The 27,043-nt window shown below is 47.5% G+C and overlaps 1 protein-coding gene across 4 annotated transcripts in view; it reads left to right on the top strand.

Annotated features, from left to right (window-relative positions):
• The window catches only part of pard3aa (par-3 family cell polarity regulator alpha, a), a 353,818-nt gene that overhangs the window by 182,994 nt on the left and 143,781 nt on the right, over nucleotides 1-27,043 (top strand). For 3 of the 4 annotated variants that reach the window (XM_079755248.1, XM_079755251.1, XM_079755249.1), the window contains exons 11-14: nucleotides 3,439-3,578; nucleotides 4,100-4,228; nucleotides 17,302-17,490; nucleotides 18,568-18,738. In XM_079755248.1, the coding sequence (XP_079611374.1) occupies nucleotides 3,439-3,578; nucleotides 4,100-4,228; nucleotides 17,302-17,490; nucleotides 18,568-18,738 (629 nt within the window). The remainder of the gene's footprint in view (nucleotides 1-3,438; nucleotides 3,579-4,099; nucleotides 4,229-17,301; nucleotides 17,491-18,567; nucleotides 18,739-27,043) is intronic. The other variant, XM_079755250.1, reaches the window with a different exon arrangement.

A 27,043-nucleotide genomic window follows, 5' to 3' on the forward strand; every position in this document is an offset into this window, starting at 1 on the left:
CTCACTCACCCCCCATCCGCATCCACTCCCATTTTGTTGAGTTACTGGTTAGGGAGCCAAGGGTAAGAAGAGGTGGAGAAGGATGAGAAAAAGAAAGGTGTTAGAGCGAAAGAAAGAGAGAGAGACAGAGACAGAGAGACCCTAACCAGGAACATTGTTTATTGTCAATGTTAAGTGCTTGAATGCAGTTCTCAAACCACTCTCTTGCAGAGTGTCAGCAGGAATTTTCGAGATTATAATGGGTCATTATTTAGCATTGCCGGTACAGGGGAGAAAAAAACCACAGTCTACGAATTTTCCCGAAACCTTTTTGTAAAGGTCAAGCATGAACAATTTGAGGCTTAACCTGCCAAAGTCAAAAGAAAAACTGACTTGAGAACTACAATCATTTCAATAATTACAATCATTTCATAGAATTTCCGGGGCCACTTATGTACTTTGGGACTCTCAGTCTTCAGGGGGTTTACCTTTACATCTCCGATTGCTCTAATCATTTTGATTTGGCCCTAAGTGCGTCTGTGTCTCTCTGTAACAGAAGCAGATCCATGCATGGCAAATTAACAAGATTGCCTTAATCAAATAATGCAGTCGAAAGAACTGACATATGCAGCCCATTAGATCTCATTCTAATGTGCCTCTGCCTGTCCTCGTGTTTGCCGTTTTAATTGGCTTATCGGTTGCCAGATTCCGACTAAACCAGCAAAGGGATACAATTACTTTCATTCTGCTCGTCCATGGCCCCAAAATAAAGACGTCAGCAGTTAATTACCACAGGCCTATTAGAGGCACATTCTTCTAATTGACCCGATTGGAGGCTGTTAATGGCAGAGATCTTCTAATGGGAGTCGGTTTGATTCTGCTCAGCGGGGTGCGTTCTGGCTGAGGAGGGAGGGTACCACGTGATAAAGTGCCATGGGGGTGACATCAAATAGCCCTGTGTCTTCAAATTCCGACCCCTCCCATCCCACCCCACCCTTTCCTTCACACTAAGGGCCAGCCCTACATTATGTATTTATTTCAGGGGGTGATTAGCATTCTGCTCACTGCATCTGCAGGCCAGTGCTTTAAAAGAGTAAACTTTTTTACAGTTCAACTTCTTTTTCCCCTTCCCTGTCACCGAGGTTGTTAGCAGCATTTTATTTTTAAACACCTTTCTGCCGGTTTGTACAAAGGTGAAACCAGCCATAATGTGGGCGTTTAGGCACCTCTCCTCCTCTCCCTCCTTTCTGATCCTTTCTGGTCTTTTCGTGATTCTGGGGGGTGTAAACAGCACACCTTGTCTGTAAGCGCTGTCAGATACTTTGACAGCCAGACTGTCAAGAGAGGGCAGAAAAAATAAAAAAGGAACTAGGTCATGATGAGCCATTAGACAAGCTGACAGCCCTGTGAAATGAGCAGCTTCTGCTCTGACGTGAATGCTAATCACCATCGTGAGCGCCAGCCCAAGACTTGGACGCCATCGCTCGAAAATGCCAACGGCTCGGCCGCATTCCATGTCCGTCTCTCTCGATCACATCTTACTCTATTCCTTATGACTCATCTTTTTCCTCAGTTTCTGGGATGTTGCGCTTATTTTTTATAAAAAAATAAAAAGTAATCCCTCAAATAATAACTTGACTAGCGCTAGCAATTTTGTTTTAGCATGCCTCATCCTGTAGCCATGACATTTGAAGAGCCGTTTTCTTGCTTTCATTTGGCAAATGCAGCCCTGGAAGCTGGGAAAGGACAGGTCACGGACCCTCCACGTTCTCCATTATTCAATTTGAATCCCTTTTCTAGATGAACAATTCATATTAATTTAATGAGGCACCGAAGGTCTTCGTCTTTGGTTTGTTTTCGAGCTAAAGGTAATGCAGCACTGTTCGTGATCCAGGAAGGAACAAATACGTTCCTTCCATCCTGATCCGCCTGTCAGAGGAGTACCAGTGTTTGAGCTTTCACTTGACAACGAAGAAACACAAAAAGGATCACTGCTTTGTTCTGCATGGATAGACACACATTTACCTATTCAGTGATTGTACTCCTTTTGTGTACTGTACTACTTTTCCATATAGATAAACAGATTGGTCTTGTAGATCTTTATAAGGTGTATGGAACAGTGTGCTTGCCAGTTGCATGGTAATGTTTTTTTAAGTCATGCTTAGGAAGTCAAAACCCTACATAGCGGCTCAGATTCCTTCAGAGAAGGAAGTCACTGTATCAATAAATCGTTCAATGAAATGAAAGGGAGTTGGAGTGTATGATTTCAGAAACGCTTTTCAGAAACAGTGTTTTCAGAGAATTATGACGATGTTAATTGGAAAGTATTTTCTTTCATTCTGCTGTGCTTAAAGCATTCGGTCCCTTGTGCCTATTCTGGGCCCTTATACTTATAACTGGTGTTTAATCAGACCATTGCTTGTGACATGTGGCTTTGCAGTCCGCATGCATTCATCATAAACACTCAATTTTGGTTTGTGGAATTCTATATTTGCAGTGAGGGACATATGTCAGCGACGTTTTTTTGAAGTCAAAAATATTTGACAACCACACCCTTCAAGCATAGCCAAGGATGGAAATACGTCTGTTTATTAAGAGGTTTATGCATGAGGTTTGGAGCATGACTATACTTTTACCCATACATATTGCTTCTTCATATTGCAGACATTTATAATGAAAGGGGAATTTCAATAATGGATTGGATAGATTTTTTTTCTTCTTAATTCACATCACAGTGCAACAGTTTCTAGGCCAAATGTCGGGAAATGTATAAACCAACATCTGTTAAGGCAGTTCTTTTTTTCAGCATAAATAATGGATGACATATGATGTAATTTTAATTAAATACCTTTGAGAAAATTAATTCTCGAAACCATGCTGCTATACCTCATTCAGCTATCAGAAATAAGTTTGGGTTAGTCAAGACTATTGTGATATTGTGAGTCTTCAAGTACTGTGGCTGCACAATGGAGAATACTGTATAGTGCACTGAGTGTATTCTTGTCTTGCTTTACTTATTACTAATAACTAAGGAGAGCTTTTGTGCAAGAAAATACATACCAAAGCCTCAAGGCCATTGGTCTTGTATCAAAGTTCTGAAGTGGATACGTTTCTAGGTAGCACTTTACCTCACCCTTTTCTTCCGTCATCTCGGATCCTTCTCGTTGATATCTACAGTGGCTAGTATGGACAGTGTTTATTTGGCAGTACTAACAGTTTCCCGCATCCAGCAACATGATTGGTCGAAACGAATATAAACCGAACGAAAAAGAAAGACCCGTTCACTCAAATTGTAGCACGTCTGCCATCAGACTTTTGATTAGTAATCTAAAGTCTGATTTGTGAGACATCCGTTTCTGGTATGTGGAGTAGTAGGGCAGATTGCAAAAACAACCATTCCTACAGATAGCCACCCATCATCACATGACATGACCTCTCTTTTCTCCTCTGATTCCCCAGGTCCAGAGGGCCTGGGCTTCAGCATCACCTCCAGAGACGTCCCCATCGGCGGCAGCGCCCCCATCTACGTCAAAAACATCCTCCCGCGAGGCGCTGCCATCCAAGATGGCCGCCTGAAAGCTGGTGACAGGCTGTTAGAGGTACTCGCCCTGAAATTGCGTCACCACATGTTGACCACAAACTCTCTCGCTTTGAAGCGAATATGGACGTCCGTGTGTAATTTGTGAGGGCCTGGCTCTTGAGAAGAATCGAATTGGCCTGCGTTCTTTTAAGATTTAATCGGAGAGAGCTTTTTTTGTTGAAACAACTGAGTCATGTGTGTTCCCTTTGGGTGCAGCAATTAAACCCTGGCGATGAATCGCTGAAGAAATGCAGTTACACAAACAATATTTGATTATAGCGCACTCGGCCCGACATATGAATCGGAGTCTGTTCTCTCTGGGAGGAAATGGCCCATATTTAATGGCAGCTGCTATCAGCTTTGGGAATAATAAGTAAGGTTATGTATTGCGTGCACATTTGATTCATGTCATTGAAACTGTTTTTAAAATGATCTCTTAGCACAAGTTCGCGTCTCTCAGTGCGTGGAATGGTTGCTAACATCTGTGTATTCATATTTATGTGTGCGTGCGTGCGCGCGTGCGTGTGTGTGTGTGTGCAGGTGAACGGTGTGGATCTCACCGGTAGGAGCCAGGAGGAGGTGGTGGCCCTGCTCCGTGCGTCCCCCATGGAGGGGACAGTGGGCCTGCTGGTGCTCCGCCAAGAAGACCCCCTGCTGCCCAGAGAAGTGGTCAGTGTGTGACACCCCATCCCCCCCCAACCCCCCACCCCCATCCTGTCTTCCCTTCTTCTACTACCGAACACCCCCGATCCCTTCCACACACACACACACGCACAATATCTCACACATACCCACACACTCACACACACACACACATATGCAGATGTCCACGCACGCATACTCATACGCTCATACAGAGACACACACACACACACACACACATACCCACATGCAGATGCACACGCAAACACATGCAGACAGACGCACACACAAATGCAGACACATCAACATAGATGCAGACAAACACACACAATTACACAGTTAAACATACACACACACACACACACACACACACACACACACACACACACACACACACACACACACACACACGTGGCTTCTCTCTTGCCAAAGCCTTCAAGCCACAGCCAAGCAACTGTAGTCCGTAGTCGCCAATGAGCCACGTGTGGACCCATGGAAAACAAGTAACTTTGTATGAACTTTGTATTGTAAACCATACACTTTCCTTCTCTTTTGTTCTGTGCGATTGTGCGTGGACGGTGGAAGGGTGAGGTAGCACCCCACTGCGGTCACATTGACATGCAGCTGGCCCCGGTCAGCATGCCTTGGGTATCTGCCCTGTTTCTCTTTCGCTCCGCTCACACACGCACACCACAAGCCATAGACTGCCCTGTCCGCCGTGCCACAACCCCCGCCTTATTACTGTTTGAGGACGGGCTCGAGAGAAGTTCAGCCGAGTTAATATCACAGCTAGACCTGGGAGCAAGGTGATGTTTGTGTATGTGTGTGTGTGTGTGCGTGCGTGTGTCTGCGCGTGTGCGTGTGTGCGTGTGTGTGCGTGTGCGTGTGTGTGTGTGGAGATGGCTTAGATGAAAGTAAGGGGGACAGCTGGGCCGGCTGTTTCATCGGAACAAACACCATTATCCCTGTCTGACCCGGGCCAGCGCTGGACTCGGGTGGAGCAGATCCACCTCAGAGGGCCGCTGGTGCCGGTACGACACGTACAACCGTCGTAACACCAAGCGCCACCGGAAGGAAGTGCACGTACACACACGCGCGCGCGCACGTTCACTGTCCCGATTGCACATGCATGCACACACCTACACTTCCACTCATTCACACTGCAATAGATAGACGTATCACCGATAAGCAAGTGGCTTAAATTGTTAGATAAGCAGACACACACGCACACACACACGCACACACACACACGCATACTGAAGGAAACGCATATAATTTACCCAAAATCCACCGCTTTTACACGTGCACAGGCTCACTCTCTGACACAGTTGTGCACGAGGGGTGACATTGGCTGTCTGGCGACAGATGGTTGGGGGTGAGTGCCCTCCACACCCACACCTCCCCCCCGCCTCCTCGCCTAGCCTCCGTTTCGCGGCTCTGACAGCGGGCGCGGGACATCGCAACACTTTGGCAGGCCAAGGCGCTCGCATGCCAACACCCCCTGCCCGTCCCCCCGTCCCCCCCTCACCAGTATGTGAGTGGGGACCGGGCACCTGGCCTCTTAACCCTGGCCCAGGAGCCACGCAAGCTTGGGGAATAATGGTGTGACGACCCGCCATCCCCCTGGTGTTTTGTGTTATGGTGATGTGGAATTGTTGGAGTAAATGTTATTCAGGTCTTGTACCTTCATCATTAGTATTGCTGGCTTTTGCTCTGTGTGTTTCACTCTGATTCTCTTCATGCCCTCCGTGCATCTGAAGGTTTTCATTTTACTAAAGTAGAATTACCGAATTAATAAATACTTGCTCAAAGGCACTTTGGCAGGGCACGAGAGAGAGACCCGCCGGCAGTGGCATCCAAGGTAATCCGATCACTAGCTAGTTGGATGCGCAGGCTTTGCGACCAAATGCCATGCGCCAGTCACGGACGATGTTCATGGCGTCTTTCCAGCGGTGTGTTTTGCAGACAGAGATGAGCATGTTGTGTGAAAATTGCGTGTCACTGCCGCACCGCACTCGACTCCACTCTGTGGGCGAGGTTGGGTAGGAGAGTTTGACGTGCTTGCCCCCTCAGCTCCGCGGGCACGACACGATTAGAGGTGCTCATCGCTGCACCACTGTCCTAATGGTCTCTCTTCCTTTATCTCTATCCCTTTCTGCCTCTCTCTGTCTCTCTCTCTCTCTCCCCTTAAGTAACTTCCAATGGGTGCGTGTGGTGAAGACTGCTGGTTCATGCTTCATTGCTTTCCTCCCCCTCTCTATCTCAAGTGATAATTCTCATTCTGTTGATGCCTTTCTCCCTTGGCTTGGTGCACACATCTGCCACATGCACCTACCACCTTTCCGTGTAGAGAGATCTTAATAGTATGGGACAGAGAGATCTAGGTAAAACATTACAATACAAAAATATGAAATTATGAGAGAGAGAGAGAGAGAGAGAGAGAGAGAGAGAGAGAGAGAGAGAGAGAGAGAGAGAGAGAGAGAGAGAGAGAGACGGAGACGCAAAAACACACACCACTGTATGAACTTGTTTGTGCATTTGACCATGTGTCCATGTGCACCAGTCGCCCTATTCAATCAGTGTCACCTGCCACGAGGTGGAGCACATGTCATTGGCCTTCCTCTGGTGAACACGTCAGTTTCCGAGACAGACAGACAGATAGAGGATCTTTGTCTGAGTGACATCTTTTCTGCTGATGGCTAACGTCAGCTCTGAAAAGCTTCCCTCACTGTGTGCCTCATATATATAGACCTGTGGTTGGTATATGACTAGAAGGATCACTCTTTAATGGTCCTTTGTTCCTCCATCCATCCATTCATTAAATGACCTATTCACTCTTTTATTGATTATTTTACCTTATTGATACCTGCAGCCATACAGACATCCTATTTTACACATGTCTTTTACTGTTATTTGACTGTGATGCAAGGCAGGGTATTGCAGTAGTCCCAACCCTAGGCTGTGTCAATACAATAACCTACCTTTTACATCATCTTTCTTGGCATGTCTATTTCTATTGTTCCCATCTTCCTCGGCCTCCATATCTCCTATTAGTATCTGCTTCTGATCCAAGGTTTGAGGTTATCGACAGACTTCCTTTTTTAGACTCCCCTTGGTTGACAGGTTGGAGCCAATTAGAGAGAGAGAGAGAGAGATGGAGAGGGAGAGGGAGAGGGAGCGACAGGAGAGGGGGTGAGAGAGCGAGAGGGAGAGAGAGAGAGAGATGGAGAGGGAGAGAGAGCGATAGGAGAGGGGGTGAGAGAGTGAGAGGGAGAGAGAGAGAGAGATGGAGAGGGAGAGAGAGCGATAGGAGAGGGGGTGAGAGAGCGAGAGGGAGAGAGAGTGATAGGTAGGGGGGAGAGAGAAAGAGAGAGAGAAGTATGAGAGAGGGAGAAAGAAAGATATAAGAGAGGGAGACAGAGCGATAGGGAAAGGGAGAGAGAGAATATTTACAGGAGAAACAGTGTCCCCCACAGGACTGGAGGTGAACATACAGCCACTCCTCCTGCCATTCCTCACGTCGGCCCCCCAAGTGGAACAGATTTGTATGATATTAACAAGGCCAGTGAAGCCAGTTGTGGAGGAAGTAATGTTGATTGTCTATGGGGTCTCATCTCTGTTTAAATCAAGACAGGGTTTGACGAATGGCAGAATGAGGGCATTAATATGGAGCGGGTAGAGAGAGAGAGAGAGAGAATGTCAGAGATAGAGAAAATACATCATTAGATGAACAACACCAAAAATAAGAGAAAAGACGGTAACAAGAACACATTTTCTAGGGTGATACAAATCTGTGGCAATTTGGCAAACCACAACAGCAGGCCCGGGTGGTGGCTATCGGTTTATAAACGGGGACATGATGTGTACCCTTATCCTTTAGCTGGTTAAGTTACACTTCTACGCCTCTTTTTCTGGAACAACAGACAACCACATGAACTCAGCTGTAGATCTCTGGCATACTGCCACACACCTCTCTGTTACAACGTAGAATCGGCACCCACTCTCTGTGCACAGGGACACAGCCTACAGTGATGATTTATTTCTCTGATTTCTTTTAACTTCCCAGCATGTCTTGTTCCGAGTTGCTCAGACCCATACGGGTAACACAGCTCCCGGGCTGCACTGTAAGGCGGGAGGTGTGCAGAGTGTTTCACTGTGATCCTGCCGTCATGGAGTGAAATACCCCCTGTTTAATATTAATAAGGATTGATAATAATGCCAAGGGTCAGTTGAGGCAACTTCTGATGAATACTCATGTCCAGGTGTGTCAGAAGTGCTGCAACAATGCTGTTATTCGGGACAACCACCACACATGCGCATGCATGCATACACACACGCAATCGCACACGCAAACACACACACAAACTCAACCTCACACGGAAGCATACACCCAGAAACACACACAGACACACGCACACGCGCACACACGTGCATACAAAAACAAACAGACACAAAAACACACCAACACACACACACACACACACACACCTACACACACACACACAAACACACACACACCTACACACACACACACACACAAGCAATGTCACAGACATGCGGAACGATATAATTACAATCTAAAACACACACACACACACACACACACACACACACAAACACACACACACACACACACACACACACACACACACACACACACACACACATATTCAGACGTCTGAGGGCCACCTTCTTTGTCAAACCACTGATCCTGTTTAAATCTCACACAATGTGAACCTGATTAGCCGAACAGCCCTCATTTTCACATTTCACCGTCCCAATAACGGCCCTGCCGTCTGATGAGGGATCGTTTCATTGAGCTGTTTTTATGTACTTTTTTTTTATTATTTTCGGTGCGGTTTAATACTAACTAAAGAGGAACAAATGGATGTGCAGAGCCACGGCCCGAGCCCCGTGGACCGCGGAGGAGCAATTAAACAGTGCGTTAAAACCCCTCTTTATGATCATATCACACTTGTCGCCCATCCATTAGTAGCCATATCTGCCAAGCAATGAGAATCTTAATTGCGCAATTAATTCGGGCCCCTTGATTGATGTGACAACCAAATTTATGGCTGGGGCGAAGGAGAGCGGAGGCGGGCGGGACGAATGCGTGACAACATGGCTGACGATTACAGTGAACTAATGGCCCATTTCACAAGCAGCAGCCAAGCGCCAGCCCGAGCCAGCCCTGTCTCCCTGAAATGTAGCCCGGTCTGGCCCCTTTTCATTCCTTTTCTTTCCCCCTTCTCCCCAACAGCAAAACCAATACGGTGGCCCGTCGTTGAACTATAATAGCAGCAATAAGAATCGGCCCATTTGGACGCGTTTGCAGCTGTGACAAACCTATTCATATAATTCCTTGTAAATGTTGATCGAAAAAAAAGATCTGGAATGAAAAAACTGTTTCCTAGAAGAGGTTCAGATATCCAAACAAGGGCTGAGCTTTGTTGCTGAACTTGGGCAGCAGGGCTCCTGTTCCAGCAAAGAGAAAACTAGCACAATTATTTAATGCAGATGGTATCGCTTAAGTTTGTCAGACGCTCCCTTCCCTCTGTCTCACAATGTTTTCTTTTGTTGCGTTGCTCGCGGTTACGGCAGCGTTACCATCCGTGAGTCCCCTAGGATTTGTGTCTTTGAGGTTTTTTTTTCCACCGTAGCACCAAGCTGCATTGATCCCTTTGGCTCCAGAGATCTATTTACCGGGTCGGTAGAGGGAGAAATGACTTGTTACATGGCAAATGACATACAAAGCCAAACACATCCTCCCCACACACACACAACACACACACACACACACACACACACACACACACACACACACACACACACACACGCACACGCGCGCACACACACTTGTTTGTAGGCAACAGATATCAACGAGAGACTCCTATAATGGCGTCATACCTCAGTCACTTCGCTGCAACGTCAAACTCAAACGGGAAACTCTGATAACAAGGCTACACTCCAGAACAAAAGGAGTGACATGCACTGGTATGATTATGAATCAACCCAAAAATGAAGGTAACCTACATGAGTGCTTCAGCAAATATTTTGGCTAGACTTTTCACTTTATACCATGTGCAATAGTACAAGTACCATTCTTACAGTAAAGAATTGCATTTTAATATATAACGATAAATATCAAACAAAAAGGAACAGGTGCAAATAAGTTTTGGTCGTTTTGGTGGCCATTTTGTTTTCAAGCTAACTTACAATTATGACATTCATGCAAACTTCAACTTAACACTAAGCAGAATCTGTGTGAAAAGGTGGGTTCCACTAAATCTATAGCCATGCCAGAGAAAATGACATCTCTGCTGTTAATATAATTAGGTACCTTTTAGACTAATGCCTTTTTTCTTGCCCCACCACTCACATGAGGTAATGGCTCTCTGCATTTTGCTAACAATGTGCTGAAGATAGAATTCTTATCTGAAATAGTGAACTTTTATTGCAATGTGTCGTTTTTTACACACCCTAGCACTTCTGTGCCTGTAAATTCCAGTAAGCAACTGAAAGAAAGGGGAGATGAGATTCATGTGAGATCTGTTGAATGGGCTGGAGGTGATGATTGGAGGGGTGCCATCGTACTCTTTTGCTGCTTAGAATTTTCTAGAGTTTTAAAAATGGAATGAAATACCTGAGATGGTTTCTGAAATAAATAAATAAAATAGTTTCACTTTAAACGTAAGGTAGAAAAAAGATCTCTGGCAAGGCGTCAAGTGTGTGACATTTGGGGTGTCCTTCAGAACAGCCAGAGTTCAAGGTGTCCTCTGTAAAAAGGAGAGGCACAGTTGGGCCTCGGATTGGCATTGCGATCACCCCCATTTTTACACCAAAAGGGAAGGGCTTTGAAAATAACAGTGCAAGGGGAGGGAGAGGGATGAGAGAGCCAGCATTTTACCGGCCAATAACCGCTCCCTGCTGCCAAAAAGCCTTTCTTTATACCGGGAACACTTCAGCCAAGGTGGCTCCTAAAAGCTTTATATCCGTGTGCTTCTCCTTGCGTGCTCTAATCTTGAAAGTGTGGAGAATAAAATCCCCCCCCCACAAACACACACACACTTTTCACCTTTCGCTTTCACTTTTTTGTTCTCCCCCCTCGCTGATGTGTCTCCTCCGCACTGTTAATTGGACTCTAAAGCGGGTTTACGATCAAAGTGCAAGATGGAGTTCAGCAACACGCTCTTTCATAATTAGAGGCGATGCAGGAAGACAATGCGCCCGGCCGCTTAGCGCTTTCCGAGCGTGTCACACAGACGCCACCTGTTTTCGTTTAGCACGTTTTTTTTTTCTCTCTCTCTCTCTCTCTCTCTCTCTCTCTCTCATTCTCTCTCCTTTTTTTCAGCAGCTGTTGCCGTAATTACACTTGCTGTTCGGGTTGTGGTGAAAAAGGCAAAAAAAACAAAAACAGCCAAAACGTGTGTCCGCGGCGCGGCATTGTGCTACGCTGATAAACAAGGTAGTTAAAGCCCACTTACCGCGTCACGCTCGCTCTCCCATGGGGGCTGCAGCGTCTGTCTCCAAACACATAATAGCATTGAAGTGTGCAGTTGGACATATCCAAGCAGTTTTTATCCACCATTAGTTTGAAATGGGTGGCATCTGCTTCATGAACAGCACATACGCGCCACCAGTTTTTCTTGGCTTTTATTTTGCTGCTTCTTTTGCTTTGGCAACCCCCCCCCCCCCCCCCCCCCCCCCCGCTCGAAAGTTGCCCGTCATGTTGTACTTGTAGGCACAGTCTCACACAGGGCTCTCTAAATACTATGGTATGTTCCTTCTCACAGATGGTGGATTGTGCAGAAACCCCCTGGCCCTTATTCCGGAATGTTCTCACACCCCAGCCATCGTACAGTGACTTGAATAGACAAACAGACCCTACTTTCAGAGAACCTTTATGTCTACATGCATAAAACGCTAACTGTACTTCACTGCCGTTCCCAGGAGTATCAGAGAGGGAATTGTTTGTTTATCTAACGAAAATCGAATGAATAACGTTCATCTAATGAATATCTGATCTGAGTACCAGACTTAACAAATGATGGAGGACACGCTTGATCCTTGATCAAATTAACGATGTTTAGTTTCTATTTTAAGTGTTTATAATTCACTTCAGTCGCAAGTCATGATAAGCAGAAAATTCATCCAAAAGAAATTTGCGTCGAAATTAGTTATAATGCATGCCGTACTTTTGCAATTACACCCTTGGCTGGTTTCTTTGAGTCCTTCTTTGTAAATCATTTCCACTGACCTTTATGGAGCCCCAAATTGCAACGAGTATGAAAATAAGTTTCCAGGCCTGTTAATTGTTTTAGGCGGTGATGTGCGCAGAACTCCGGGGTGCGTCTGAATGGATGTAATTGTGATTCATTCTCCCTCCCTTGCTCCCCAGTTTGCCCCCACTCGTTTCTATCTTGGGCCTTTTCTCTAGTCTGCCTCTCCACTTTCCCTGTTTTTTGTCCTACCTCCTGCTCTGTCTCCTTTTTCTTCCTGTGAGAACACACACGCACAAACACATGCACACACACAGATACACACACACACACACGCACACACACAGACAACCTCCCTCGTTAGCAAGGTGAACATTGTTAAGCGGGCTAGAAATAAAACCAGAAAAAAACCCAGAGGTCCCATTTAGTCTGGATCTCTGTGCCGTACACCTCTCCCTCGCTCATCCCTCTTTTGTCGCCTCTCTCCTGGGTCCATCTTTCCCTATGCTCCTCCCCTCCTCCCCACCCGACCACCCAGACACAAAAGGCTGTAATGAATGGGAGCCAGGCCGCCACAATGTTAATTAATAAAAAAAAAAGAAACCTGCTCCCATAATGGACTGTGACTGCATTGGTTAGGACGGAGCGAGAGAGAGAGGCGGCGAGATCGAGAGCAGGCGAGCGAGAGAGAGATAGGTAAAGAAAGGGACCGGCCATCTGTGTGATGGGCCGACTGAGACTTGACTAGGCATGACCCACCGAGAGCAGGTGACAGGGCCGTGGTGATTAGAAACCATGGGGTGGTGGTGGTGGACGTGGGGGGGGGGGGGGGTCTTCGAGGCGAAACAGAGATGGAACCGCAGCCCCCCGTCCAAATTAATCACAGATGTCAATGTGTGCGCTCTCTCCTTAACCTGGCTCACTCACAAAGTTGGTGCGTTCCTCTTATTTTTATATTTATTTTCAACTCTACCACTCGAGCCAAACGGCCCCTAGATGGAGTTCTAGGGGGTTCAAGCGACAGTTGTATGCCCATTACTTCCATTCAACCTTTGTTAAGACCGTGTGGCTCCAGTAAAGAGAGCTGCTTCTACCTCGTTTTTGAAGGCAGGTCTTGAGAAACACTCGCTTTGCCCGGGGTCATACTGTAAAGCGCTGCACAATAGAGACCTCTCTCTCGCTCTCCTTTTTCTCTCTCTCTTTTCCTTATTTATATCCTCCGCCGTTGAGAAGGAGTCGTATATACCAGGGCTGGCAGAGCAGGAATTGGTGCAACGGGCCTGTCAGGCGGGCTGACAAACTCATTCTTGGCCGGCAGCCGCTGGTTCCTGTCTGATGAAAATGTTACACTGCTCTCTGCTTGCCTCGGCCCCAGCCGTTCCCGGAACCCAGCTCTGAGTGGGTGGTTATTCTGTCATCATTTTTGGGAAGAGCACAGTGTGCATGCAGACACACACGCACAGACACACACGCTCATACTAAACACAGCCAAAGCAACCCACCTTTTGCGCATACTTTCTAATATATCTACTGTAATTGTGGTCATGCACACTATGATAAACGTGCATCCATTCTCACACGCACACACACACACACACACACACACACACACACACACACACACACACACACACACTCCCACGTGCACACAGACAAACACAACATTTACAAAATTGTGGACAGCCCAGTCTGCATTCAATTTATTACCGTCTTCATCTGCTTGGCTAAGAGCCGACTGGGAGACGTAACTCATGGCCGTTTTATTAATAAAAAGTCTTGATTAAAGATACAAACTGATCCGTGGCGATGACGCACGCAGCCTGTGTGCACTCATCCAAAAATGTATCATATATTATATATGTTTGTGCACTGTTGCCATGGGCGACGACGGTAACAGTGAAGCCAGTGCGCTAGCTTGACCCAGCGGGTTGGGTGAGCCGGATGCACGTCCGACGCTAAGGCCTCATGTCCCTGGATCCTAACTCAACGACGCTGAAACACACCAGGACATTTGGCCACTGAAACCAGAGACAATGGCGGCATTATACTATGTTTGAACACGAGCTGTCGATGCTTGTTTTACAATCGCTATTTGCTTTGCTTTGCCTGGCCGCCTCCCTCACCTGGATGAGCACTCTGCAGTCCACCCAGATCAGAGTGGGTGATTTCTGCTGCGGGGGCCCAAAGGTTTGACATACACAATGATTAGATGTATTCCGATGGCCTGTACACGCTAAAAGGACCCAGTCATGCGAGCATTCAACAGTGTGTAAGTGTGTGTTTGTGTGTGTGTGTGTGTGTGTGTGTGTGTGTGTGTGTGTGTGTGTGTGTGTGTGTGTCACAAGGAGGGTGGGTTACGGGGTCACAGAGACAGCTGTGCTGCCAATAAGAAAGGGGAAGAAAAGTAAGCGGGGAGGCGACAAACTAAAAGAAAGAAAAAAGCAAACAACCAGAATCAAGACAGAAATTGAGAGAGAGAGCAAGAGAGCGAGAGCGAGAGACGGCGAGAGCTACTCAGCAGAGGAAGTTACGGGGTCTGGGTCTAAAGGTGTTGAAAAGTGCCTGCACCTGAACGCACGGCTGCATCCTAATAACTGCTGAGCTGCAGGAGAATGAGAAAACATCTGAAGCCACGCGGGCTCTATCTCTGGCTTTCTATTCCATCTCGCTCTCCTTTTATTCAGGCAGCTGTGAAGGGCACACACCTGGCCGCCATCCATCTGTATAGACGCGCGGGTGTGCTCCCTTTGTGCACGCACACGCGTGCGTGTGTATTTGTCTGAGTCTGAGGAGAAGGTGTGTGTGCTTCTCGATGTACGTGCGTTTGTATCTGCACTAGGCTGCTCTAGCGGCGGTGTGTGTGCCCCTATGCACACAGGGAATGCATGTGAATGCACACTGCATGTATGCGCACATGAAGTGGCACGCGCATAAGACTTTGAGGACCGCGCACGCTTGGTCCGCAGTGTGGGTAATTACATCTGCTTGCCCGCGGTGACGCAAGTGTGTTAAAATAAAGGTATTTGTTCCAGCAGGGGCTCTGAGTTGATTGCTCGCGCTGGCCTGCTATTGTTCAACGTGAACCTCACTGCCATGGCGTTAGCTGCGCACACAGCCTCAGCACTCTCCGGCCAACCAATTATAGGCTCTCCACGCGGCTCTCCGTCCTCCACTCACGTTCTGACGTGCTTTAGAAGGCTCATTGGAACCAGCTTTCTGAACATTACTGTGGCGAGAGCCATTGTGATTTGGCCCCTCACTGCCTTACTTAAAGCCGCTTTTATTAGTTTAAAGAACAACTGTGGATAACTTTCTTACATTCTTTCTTTTTTATGCTTAATTCTTTCTTTCTTACTTCCTTTCTTTATTTCTAGTTTAGAGGTGATTGCGGGGGGAGGGGGGCTTGGCTATTGGCTCGCTGCTCAAAAGTTTTTGTAGAGCAGTGAATGGAAATCATTTCTCAAATGTTTTTCTCAAATCTCTACCAGACCCGCTCCCATTTATCAGGCCACGCCATTAAAGAAAAGACGAGTAAAGAAAAACACGAGCCACACTGCCAGTGCTTTGATGTCGTTGGTGTTATCCCCGCGCTGTTAGCGCGTTCTCCCACACTCGCTGTTTGCCTTTGGTTTCATAAAGGTTTGAAAGTCAGACGAATCCAGCCCTGATCCCTGCTGCTTTGGGTTATTTTATTTATTTACATCAAAGACATAGTTTGTAAGCCACTGGCTGAATGTATGGAGTGTTTTCTGTTCTTTGGGACGGGGGAGGTTTTTTTGATGATGGACTGCTTTACGTCCAAAGTGATCTCAATGTGGTTTGTTGGCCCTGGACAATGAACCGGCACATCTCACCTGCCGCGGATCCCTGTGTGTGTGTGTGTGTGTGTTTATGTGTGTGTGTGTGTGTGCGTGCGTGTGTGCGTGCGTGCGTGCGTGCGTGCGTGTCTTTGCATGCGTGTGTGCGTGCGTTCGTGAGCATGTGTGTGTGCAAGCAATGCTTCACAGTACCATTAGCACCGCCACCAACAACAACAGGCACTCACAACAAAAGGCCCATAGTATTTCAATCGTAAGGCTGTGCTCCTGAGAAGTAGCAGAAGCGGGGCGGGGGCAATGTCTGGTGCCGCTGATCAACCCAGGTGCCACAAATTATCCTTCAAAGTAGTATTGCCTCAACACATAAGGGAGGCAGGGTTGTTTCAGCGTCAAATTGCTACCTGCTGTTCCCAAGGAACCCCCTTCACTCCACCCTCCACATCCACGCTGCTCCACATACCGACAGCCCTCTGCCAGCCACCGGCACTGCTCCCGCTGGGCGCTGGGCCACAGAAACAAAACCCAGCAGCACTCCGAGACGCTACGGCCAATTGAAATCGACAGCGGTGAAACGCACGCCAGAGCTCTTCGTCACATTCTCCACCCCCCTTGCTCAACACGCTCTACCTGAGGCCTGCCCGCCTGCCCCTCTGGGGTCCCATTTCATTCCTTCCCAATGATTGGGTGCTGTGTTGTTGTTTAGCGGGCGGTATTGACTTCTGGGTTAGCCTCTATCGGCGCGCTACACAGCCGTGTCAACCGTTTCCCCGTTAAACGTTATGTCGCTAAACACACGCACAGCGGGCAGGCGGTAAGTGGTATCCCTATATGTTGGGCTAAGGCGTCGTCCAGGGAAAGGCATATAGAACCAAACAAGTTATGCAGTAATACATTTCAGATTTAAACGTCAATTTAGCAATGATTTTGCGTTTTTGCCACGGGGGCTTGTGAGTTAACATAAACCTAAAACTTTCGTCCACATAAAAGCATCAGTCACAAGTACAACAGAGCTAACTGGTCGCTCTCTATCTTCCTCTTCCTCCTCCTCCTCTCTGACCGCCAGCAGCCGGACGACGAGGACCTGATGCTGACGCCCGACGGCACGCGGGAGTTCATGACCTTTGAGATCCCTCTGAGCGAGTCGGGCTCGGCCGGCCTGGGGGTCAGCGTCAAGGGCAACCGCTCCAAGGAGAGCCACGACGACCTGGGCATCTTCGTCAAGTCCATCATGAACGGCGGCGCGGCCTGCAAGGCAAGTGACCCTCGAGCCCACCGGTGACACTTTACACTAAGGGTACATCCGTTAGACTTTATTAACATTAGTTACTGCCTTTATTCAAATTATATAGCATCAGCCTAGGGGTTACGGTTAGTGGGTATGGGTTAGGGTTTATTAAATAATGTATACTTTAGTAAACGTGAACAGCATTACCTTAGTTAACATGATGACCATCAGTAAACATTAACACTATTAGTTAACATGGAGACTATTTGTAAAGGATAACTAGACCATTAGTTAACCGTTAGTTAATGCTCACTTCTGCATTAACTAATGCTAACTAATCGTTCATTCCCTTACTGTAAGGTTTTACCCTATAGAAAGTCCACTGTTGACTGAACGATGTGAAGCATGGCCTTTATATTTTACATTGCCGCATTACATTTTATTATTGACAATCAATTTTTGATATGGTGTTGCTGCCAGGGAAAATGTTTAGTTGACTTTTGTTGGCTTTTCTGTTAAGTATATTTTTTATTAAGGACCCCATCAGTATGCAGTATATTATTATGCAATTTAACATCCCCCCCCCCCCTCTCTGGCATCAATAGAAGCCATTTCCTTGTTCAATTGTTCCTGAATGCAGTGAATGAGGGTAAGGTGTGGGGTGAAGTATCACTTCATCCAGTGCGTCGTTAACAAGTATAACGCCGGGAAACAGGGTATATGCTGTGAGGGCAATGGAGAAGAATGTGAGGGCTTTCTCTGAGTACATTTGAACACATTTTAAAACCATTAGCACAACTGGACATTTGCTCCCATTCTGTGAAAAAACTTGCAACCCCTTGAACACTTTCAACAACTCAACTCCCCACCGCCGTTAATGTTTAGTGCAGAAAAAACAACATTTTATTCAGCACGCGACCATTTCACCCATGAAACCTATTTTCTTTGCGTGTGTTTCTTCGGGGAACATTTGTAGTTTTCGTGTGAGCCTCCTCAAAAGAAAGCCATCTTAGCGGTAACACAGAAGACAGCATTTGTCCAGAATCTGAACCGGAGCGTCATGGTAACTCTTGTCTTTCTGACCCCTTCCCTTGGGGCCAGCAGGACGGACGCCTGCGCGTCAACGACCAGCTGATCGCCGTCAACAGCGAGTCTCTGCTGGACATGACCAACCAGGAGGCCATGGAGAACCTCCGCACCTCCATGTCCGTGGAGGGCAACAAGAGGGGGATGATCCAGCTCATCGTGGCGCGACGGGTGGCCCAGAACAACGAGGTAAACTAATGATGTGGTTCGGGGGAGAGCCGTGGTCCATATTCGCTGGCATGAAAATATTCTCATTGTTATTCCAGTCAGGTCTGACTGATGCCCCCTCTGTGCTGTCAATGGTGGACCGGCATGTGCACACACAATGACACACACACGTGTGCATACAAAACGCACACACACACACACACATGTGCATACAAACACACACACACACACAAGTGCACACAAACACACACATGCATACACACTAACACACACATAGACGCAAACACACACGCACACATACATACAGACACACACACAATCATAGATGCACAAACAAACACAAACGCCCACACATGCACAAACACACACACACACGCACATTCACAAACAAACAAACAAACACACACTCACACACACACACACACACAAATGGTCAAACAGTCACACGTACATATAACTTGTCCACATAATGAAAATGCAACGGAGGCCACACACACACACACACACACACACACACACACACAAACACACACACACACACACACAGGGAAACAACCCTACATTTCTTGATTTTTAATTCACATCTTCAAATTCAGACAAATTTTATGAAACCCTGTATGTGAATAAAGATGAGAGGGAGAGAAGAGAGAGGTGAGAAGTGTCTTTCTATTGCTGGAGATTTTCTATTGGAGTGGCCTTGCCAGCAGGGGTAATCTGTCAACCCTCAGATGGTTAGGAGCGTTGAGACGGCGGGGGGAGAGGGAACCTTTGTGGCCGCTGCCATGCTAATCTTCAACCACACCACTTCCTATGTGAGATTCAGGTGATAACACCTGCCGTCTTGCAATCCGTGCGACTCGTGATGTGTTTGTGTGTGTGTGTTTGAGGTATGGTTTGTGTGCAGTGTTTGTGTGTGTGTGTGTATTTGTTCTTTTGAATCTGTGTTTATGTGGGCTCATGCTTTTGTGACAATGTGTGTGTGTGTGTGTGTGTGTGTGTGTATGTGTGTGTGTTTCTGCGCTGACCCCACCGAAGGCCCTGAAATAATATCTAAGAGACACACCATTGACATTTGATTGACAGGCCCGGAGAAATAAGGAGGTAAGATGAGGGTAGATAAAAGAAAAAGCATGCAGCCTGATGTGTGCTTGTTAGCCAAGACCTTTGAATGCAAGGCAGTGGCCCGTTGGAGAGTAAAGATAGGGGTGGATATTTTAACATAAATGAATAGCCCAATCGTACGCAAACCCCATTTCAATTTGCTGCCCTTTCAGGTCTTCAAATTCCACTCTTTTTAAGTGCTGGTGTTTGTTCATATTGTATATTTTTCTCCAGACACTGCAGTAGAGATCTGTTGAAATTGAAACAAACAGGAAGGTTGTGATTGCAATAGTAACGTGTTTGCAAGAGAGTAAGGAAGGCTTCAGGGATGAAGAAAAAATGTGTGAATCCTGTATCTCACATCCAATCACGGCAAACACGGTTGAACACACACACACACACACACACACACACACACACACACACACACACACAATTTGTAAAAACATACTGGCTCTGTCTTGCATTCATAGTAACACGCACACACATATATATGCTTGCAGACATACTCCACTCAAACATGCACGGATGCATGCACGCACACACACACACACGTGCATTTGCACACAGCCGGCAGCCAGAGGTTGTAGATCAGGTTGGATTAGCGTTTGGTGGTGACTGTAATTGGCGGCTGTGTCCTGTGACTGTGTGTCAGTGGGATAGGGGGCTCGCTGAGACTCTGCCCTTCACCTCCAGCTGCAGCCCCCCTCGTCAGTAGAGCACACCAGCTCTCCCACCATGCATATTCCCATCCTAACAACTGGCCTTGGGTACATTTCCTGTCCTCTCATCTTCTCCTCTCCTGTCTGCCCCTGCTCCCTCTCTTCCTCTCAACTCCGCTCTTCTCATGGTCCTCCCTGTCATCTCATCCTCTCTCCTAATCTCTCCTCCCCTCTCCTCTCCTCCTCTTCCTCCCCTCTCCCCTTCTACTCCCATCTCCCCTCCCCTCTCCCCTACTCGCCTCTCTTCTCCTCTAATCCCTTCTCTGCTCTCCTCTCCTATCCTCTTGTCTCCTTTCCTTTCCGCTCCTCTCCTCTATTCTCCTCTCCCATCCTGTCCATCATGGACCTGCGGGTGTATGCTGTTAAAACAAGCAGCGGGTGGAGGATGGTACGGCAACGGAGGGTGTTCCCTTGGTAGCTGCGGGGTTGAAGGTTGAATTCCTCCTGGATTGGCTGCCTCTGCGCTACACATAATGTGCAGAGTAATGGTTCTCTCACTGGGTTTGTGCGTAGAGAAAATAACATTCCCTTAACGCACCCCTCTGCTCCGATTGGTCAATTTTAAATTCTGTTAGCTGTCAGGTTTCCTCAGGGTCACTTCTCACTTACTTCCTTGCATCTCTCCCTCTCTCTCTCTCGCTGAACCTCTCTCTCTTTTCACTTTGAAGTGCACAACCTACCCATCTTCTCCTCTTCTCGGGGAGCATAATCCCCTGACAAATAATCCGCTCTCCTTCTCCTACACCCCTCCTCCCTCCCTATCTCTCCCTTTTTCTCCTCACATCCTATACCGACGCCCATCTCCCGAGAGAGAAAGCAAGAGAGGGAGAGAGAGAGAGAGAGAGAGAGAGACGAGAGATGAGAGAGAGAGAGGGGGTGGGTACAAACCCGGGTTCACCCCAGTGCTATCAGCTCACCAGTCCCCTCTCCTAGTCCACTTAATCCATGTCTAGCAGGCTGGCCAGAACCGATGGATACTGTGTGGAGACTAACTCCACACAGTGAGCGGGAGAGCGTAGCCCCAGCAGTCACTGTGACAGATATACGTCCATATGTCAGGTCGCAGATGAAGATTGGCCTGAAGGAAGACAGTCCGAAGGCATAGCGGCGCTAAGACGCTAGCAAGCTGTCGCACCGAATTTCCCCCGTTGACGCTGCACAGAGACGACAGGAGGGATGAGGTTCACTGCAAGGCTGCAATGGAAGGGAGGGGGAGGGGGAATGGGAGTTTTATCATACTGTATTGCAGCTATAGGGGCTCGCGCTTGGCAAGAAGAGGAATGTAAGCTGAATGCTTTATTGAATGCACTCACAAATCCCAGACCGGGCAAGAACAAAATAAAACAATCAGAAGAAGCGTAAAGTGTCGGCCTAGCCTGCCCAGCTGACTGCGGTGTGGACTGTAGCGTCTGGTCAACAGTGAGCCTAGCGCCAGCTTTACACTGTCTGCTGCTCTTAATGGGACAGCCGCCATTAAAAAGAGCGGGATCCATCAATGTCTGGAAGGTGGAGGAGACGGACGGCCGAGCCTCTAATGCACTGCTTTTTTGTTATCGCTATGTTTCCATAACGCGCGTCTCCATTCTACACATGAAGGCCATGCAATTCTTTTGACCGCGTTCTTTGCCAACGTGGTTAGTTTCCGACCACAGATGATTTAGTGTAGAAGCCTAATGTACAAGCATCACACATCCACACAGACTACCACCCCCAAACACACACACTCACACGCACACACACACACACACGCACGCACGCACGTGCACACACACACACACACACACAGACCCCCCTTCTCCCAAACACACACACAGGCACCCACATCAAGACACACACCATATGCACCCAAACTTGCACAAACACACGCTCACAAACAATCACATACACACAAACTCCCACACAAACAGAGGCAAGCACACACAAGAACGTGCAAATCCATAAACATGCACCCACATACACAAACACTTACACACACTCAAGTGGACACAAGGACTGAACCAAGGGACCTGCGTCGTCCAATAGGACCCGAGGATGGCCCCCTCCGCGCGGACCCGCTCATTGTGAGAGACAAGTGCTCCGATCGCCTGTTTACGCGTTTCCCTGGTGACCCCATACTCTGAGCACGTCTGCGGTGGAGGGCCTCTGCTATTTTGGATGCCATTAAGCGTTGACAATGAACAGCCTTGGCCTTGAGATGCTGCGAGTGTTTTTTAAGGCCGCGTCCGCCACGGGCAGCTAATAGGGTGGACCCAGCAGGGCTCAGGAGGAGTTCAGTGGTAAACAGAGTCTAAAGTAATATCACCATCCTGATCGCGCACCGGGTCATTTCAGTCGAAAAACAAAAAGAGTATGCTCTTTCGTTGTGCGTTGTTGTGTTATAGCATGTATGGTCTGTGATACACGCAGTGTTTTCACGCATGGCGTCTTCCTCACGTTTTAGACCGGAGACGTCCTTTATAAGTGGGAGAATTCCCATTCTGCCTTGCTGGGCGCGCCCTGGTGTCCCTGGTTTGAAAAAGCTTCACGTTGACCCAGATAGTCATGGGATATGATTGGTCACTGGCAATTTGTTTGAGGCGTTCAAGTTTCAACCCCTGCTTTGGGGCGGACGTGGTAATTTCTCTTTCTATATCTCAGTTCCACTAATGCATGGCCATGTGCGTGCAAGCAATCACATACATTCTCCGAAAAAGTAATTTTGCTTCTATTAATTTTACCCGCCCGCTTCCCCGAATGCTCATCATTTCTCTGCGTCCAGCTTCAGTCATCTTGTTTGCACTCTGTGAATTTGATTTGTCCCTTGACGTCGCTCAACTAAAGGATCTTTATGGAGTAGACAGTATTTTGTTACACATTTCCCTGCACACTACTTGACCAGTTCCAGACTGATACTGTTTTCAGTACCACACCACAGTAATGTACTTTTTCTTTGCATTCCCCAATGCATATTAAGTTATCAGATAGATCTCAGGGAGTACAGTGCTGAGAACGTTTTTCAAAACCACTACACTTATAAATGCCTTACCTAAAGGACTGGACAATACTTAAACACTTCTTATATGATATACTGTATGTCATGAACACACATTACAGATGCATCTCACTCCGGTTCTCCATCTTCATGTGTAGTCTCCATTGCATTCTGATCTTCGATTCATTTTACCATGATATGCACTCACACCTAAAAAATGTCTTAATGTCTAAATGACACTTCTGCTTTGCTCTGCGAAATCTGTACCGGCGGGTTGAACCCTTTCGCAACTTTCCCAAAGCGAGAGACTATCTTCGCTTTGCGTATCTATCGATAGTTGAATTTCACAGTCTCTACTATTTTTATCATTGCCTCGCTCTGCTTTACGTTCCTCACGATAATACATTGAGCTTAGAGCCTGGGGAGCTGGCACGGTTATCACTTTAATCCTTTAGACACATTCGCTGTACCCCCTCCCCTCGACTCTTTGATTCCACTTAATGAAATGAAAGATACTTCCAATTTTCTTTTTTCCCCTCTCTTTATTCCTCATTTTTTGCACGTTTTGGCAGAAACATGCTTACACAGCTTTGAAGGCGTGAAACACAAAACTGTGATGTTAAGCATTATTTTCGCTTGACCACTTGAAATGAGTTTTGAGTTCAGCCACCCTTAATTAGTGAAACTCTGAAATCTAATTATCGGGATGAGGAGGCGCTGCAGGGACGACAATTGGGTTTAGGCAAATGCAAAAGGCTTTATTTTATATGTGACTTGTTTTTTTTCTCTGCTTTCTTAATCCAGTGGCACAGACACGGCAGCAACCCAATGCCCTCTGTGTGTGTATGTGTGTGTGTGTTTTATTTTAATTTTGTTGTAAAGAGTTGTTAGGGCTGCTGTCATATTTCCTTGGCAGGCTAAGGGTCCATTAGTGGTAAATGTGTGTGTTGTCCTTCTGCAGTGAAGAGGTCTGAGAGCAGAGAGAAAGCAGGAGTGGACCTCTAATGAACGTCGATGCCTTTGAAGGGATGGAGGCAGACTGACTGGTTAAGAACTGCATGGGGCCCCCACGGGGGATGACAGGGGCCCCCCGTTGGTCAGGCAAAACGCAGAGAGAACAGCATTGTGTTAGTGATGCGAGGTGGGGACGGCAGTCGGGGGGGTGGGGGCTCTACCTTGAAAGATCAAAGCCGCACACCTTAGCGGCATGCTAATAGGCTAGCATTCTGCGAGCACAGCAAAGATAAAAACTAAATCAAAAAGGTGTTCGATGTAATATGGCAGGGCAGAGGGTGGGGCTCGGCGTTGTTTGGCGGCAACACCCGCTGACTAAAGAGGATCGGGATCTGACTCCTACTCCGGCAGGCTGAGATGCCTGTTCGGCACACCCACCGACAGCCTCTTTGTAATTAATGCCACGGGTTATGCGTCGCTTTAATTCGGCGAAGGGAACGTTTATGCAAAGAGACAAGTGGGAAGGAAGTGGCTGGCCAAACAAAAGACCATCCCCGGGCGCCGGAGTGAGCCCTGATCGATAGGGCTCGGAGGAGGGCTATCAATCAGACCTCGGCCAAGTAAATTATGGTTTTATTAGTATTGAGTCTGGAGCCGACCACCACTGGGAGAGAGTGAGGCCGGGAGACCTTAAAGCATTAGTGTAACTCCCATCTACTTCCCCCACCCCCCAACAACATAGAGGAAGATGAGAGCGCAACAAGAGATTTGTGTTCGACCTCATCTCATAACGCCGTAATGGGCGAGTGGTCCGGCCGCCATTAGATCCCAACAAGAACGCCACTGAGACCCCTTTCCCCCCCTAAGTGTCATCGTGAGCACGAGTGATTTATGCGTTACATACACGCTGGTACTGTGTATGTGTGTCTGTATTTGTGTGTGTGTTTATTGTGAGGTGCACAATTGCACTCTGGGAGGTGGAGTTCATTTTACGCCAATGACTAAACGGGAGGGGGGCGGGGGGATGGCGTGAGGAAAGTTGATGGTCTAAGTACAGAAATCCATTCCCAGTCTTCCTCCTCCTCGTCCGTATTCCCCAGCTGTCTCTCGGAGGGCCTAACTCATTTAGGGAGCGGCAGGGGAAACTCAATAGGACCAATAGAGGGAATAATATATTGAATCAGCCTGCTGAGTGGGCCGCACGGCACAGCTTCTCGCGGACCGGAGTGTGTGCTTCAGGGGGGGTGGAAGACTCAAGTGTTTATGAGCGGTGCCGGCGGTGGGATCCGCCTACCTGGGTGGGTGGGGGAGCTCAGGTGGAGTGGTGTCATATGTGTGAATTGCAGGGTGATATAGGCAATGTGCTTCAGTACACTACGTATAAGCACGTTTTGCACATGTGTGCCAAACGTTGTGGCCCATAGGTCGCATGATTACCGCTAACTTGCAAAACCGCAAAGTTATCGGATATCGTTATTATTTTCATAGGCTTAGGGTTACAGTGTGGGTCGAGCAGTGAGATTAAGTCTCGGGGATTGTTGTAAATCAATCTCGCTGTTACATTGGTCGGATTTGTGTCCAAAGTGTATTGAGTGTTCTCAAGACGCACGTTTGCTGGGTAGAGGCCTCGGTTGGAATGTATGGTCATTGGATTACCTGATAATAGGGAAATGTAGTCCAGGCAAGAGTGTGTGGGTATGTAGGGTTTTCTGTGTGTGCCTGGTGTGTGTGTGTGTGTGTACATGCTTATTCAATGGGTGGTGGGTTTGTAGCAATGCTAGCCTCCCCTATCGTAATAACTAATGACACAGTCTTTATCCAAACACCACAGACAAAACGTGACATCATGTTAAGGAGCGACCTTGCATATCGCATAACCACCCCGGCCGGGCCTTGAACCCTGGTCCCCTGACGTAGGAGGGTCAAGGCGTTGGTCTTTTCTTTTAACTGACTCTCTAAACCGCCGATACTCTGTGCACGGCCATCTACAAGTCTAGCTGTCCGCGCACGTGTCAATGTGGTTGATTTTTGTGCCTTTGGGCTGTAGTACAAAATCAAATCGGATAAAAAGTATTGATATATTATATATATAAGTATTTTTGTGGTGGTGCTGGCTAGATTCTCGCGAAGCGGCATGTTTTTGTTTCCTGAGGCAGGATGCAGCATCTTACGGGCTGCAATCACAGCGTTACGGTGAAGGTTGACTGGATTAGGGCCATGGCAATGGTCTGTGGCTCGGGGGGAAGGGTGGTTGGGGTTCGATTGCAGGAAGTGTACCAAGTAGACCTTATTGGACGTGGTTGACAGCTTATAGCCCGCCCTGTCAACACGCTGCCTCTTCTACCTCAATAAGTTCTTAAGGTCATTGATGAACCGGTGAGGGAAAAAGTGGCACGTGTGCACACATGCACACACACGCGCACACACACACACAAACACACACACACACACACACACACACACACACACACACACACACACACACACACACACACACACACACACGCGCACGCACACACACACACAGGCACATGCATATGCAGGCTTAGCAAGCCCACTGGGAGCTGAAGTCTTGACC

This window comes from Pollachius pollachius, assembly GCF_949987615.1.
Source record: "Pollachius pollachius genome assembly, chromosome: 17".
Taxonomy (NCBI): domain Eukaryota; kingdom Metazoa; phylum Chordata; class Actinopteri; order Gadiformes; family Gadidae; genus Pollachius; species Pollachius pollachius.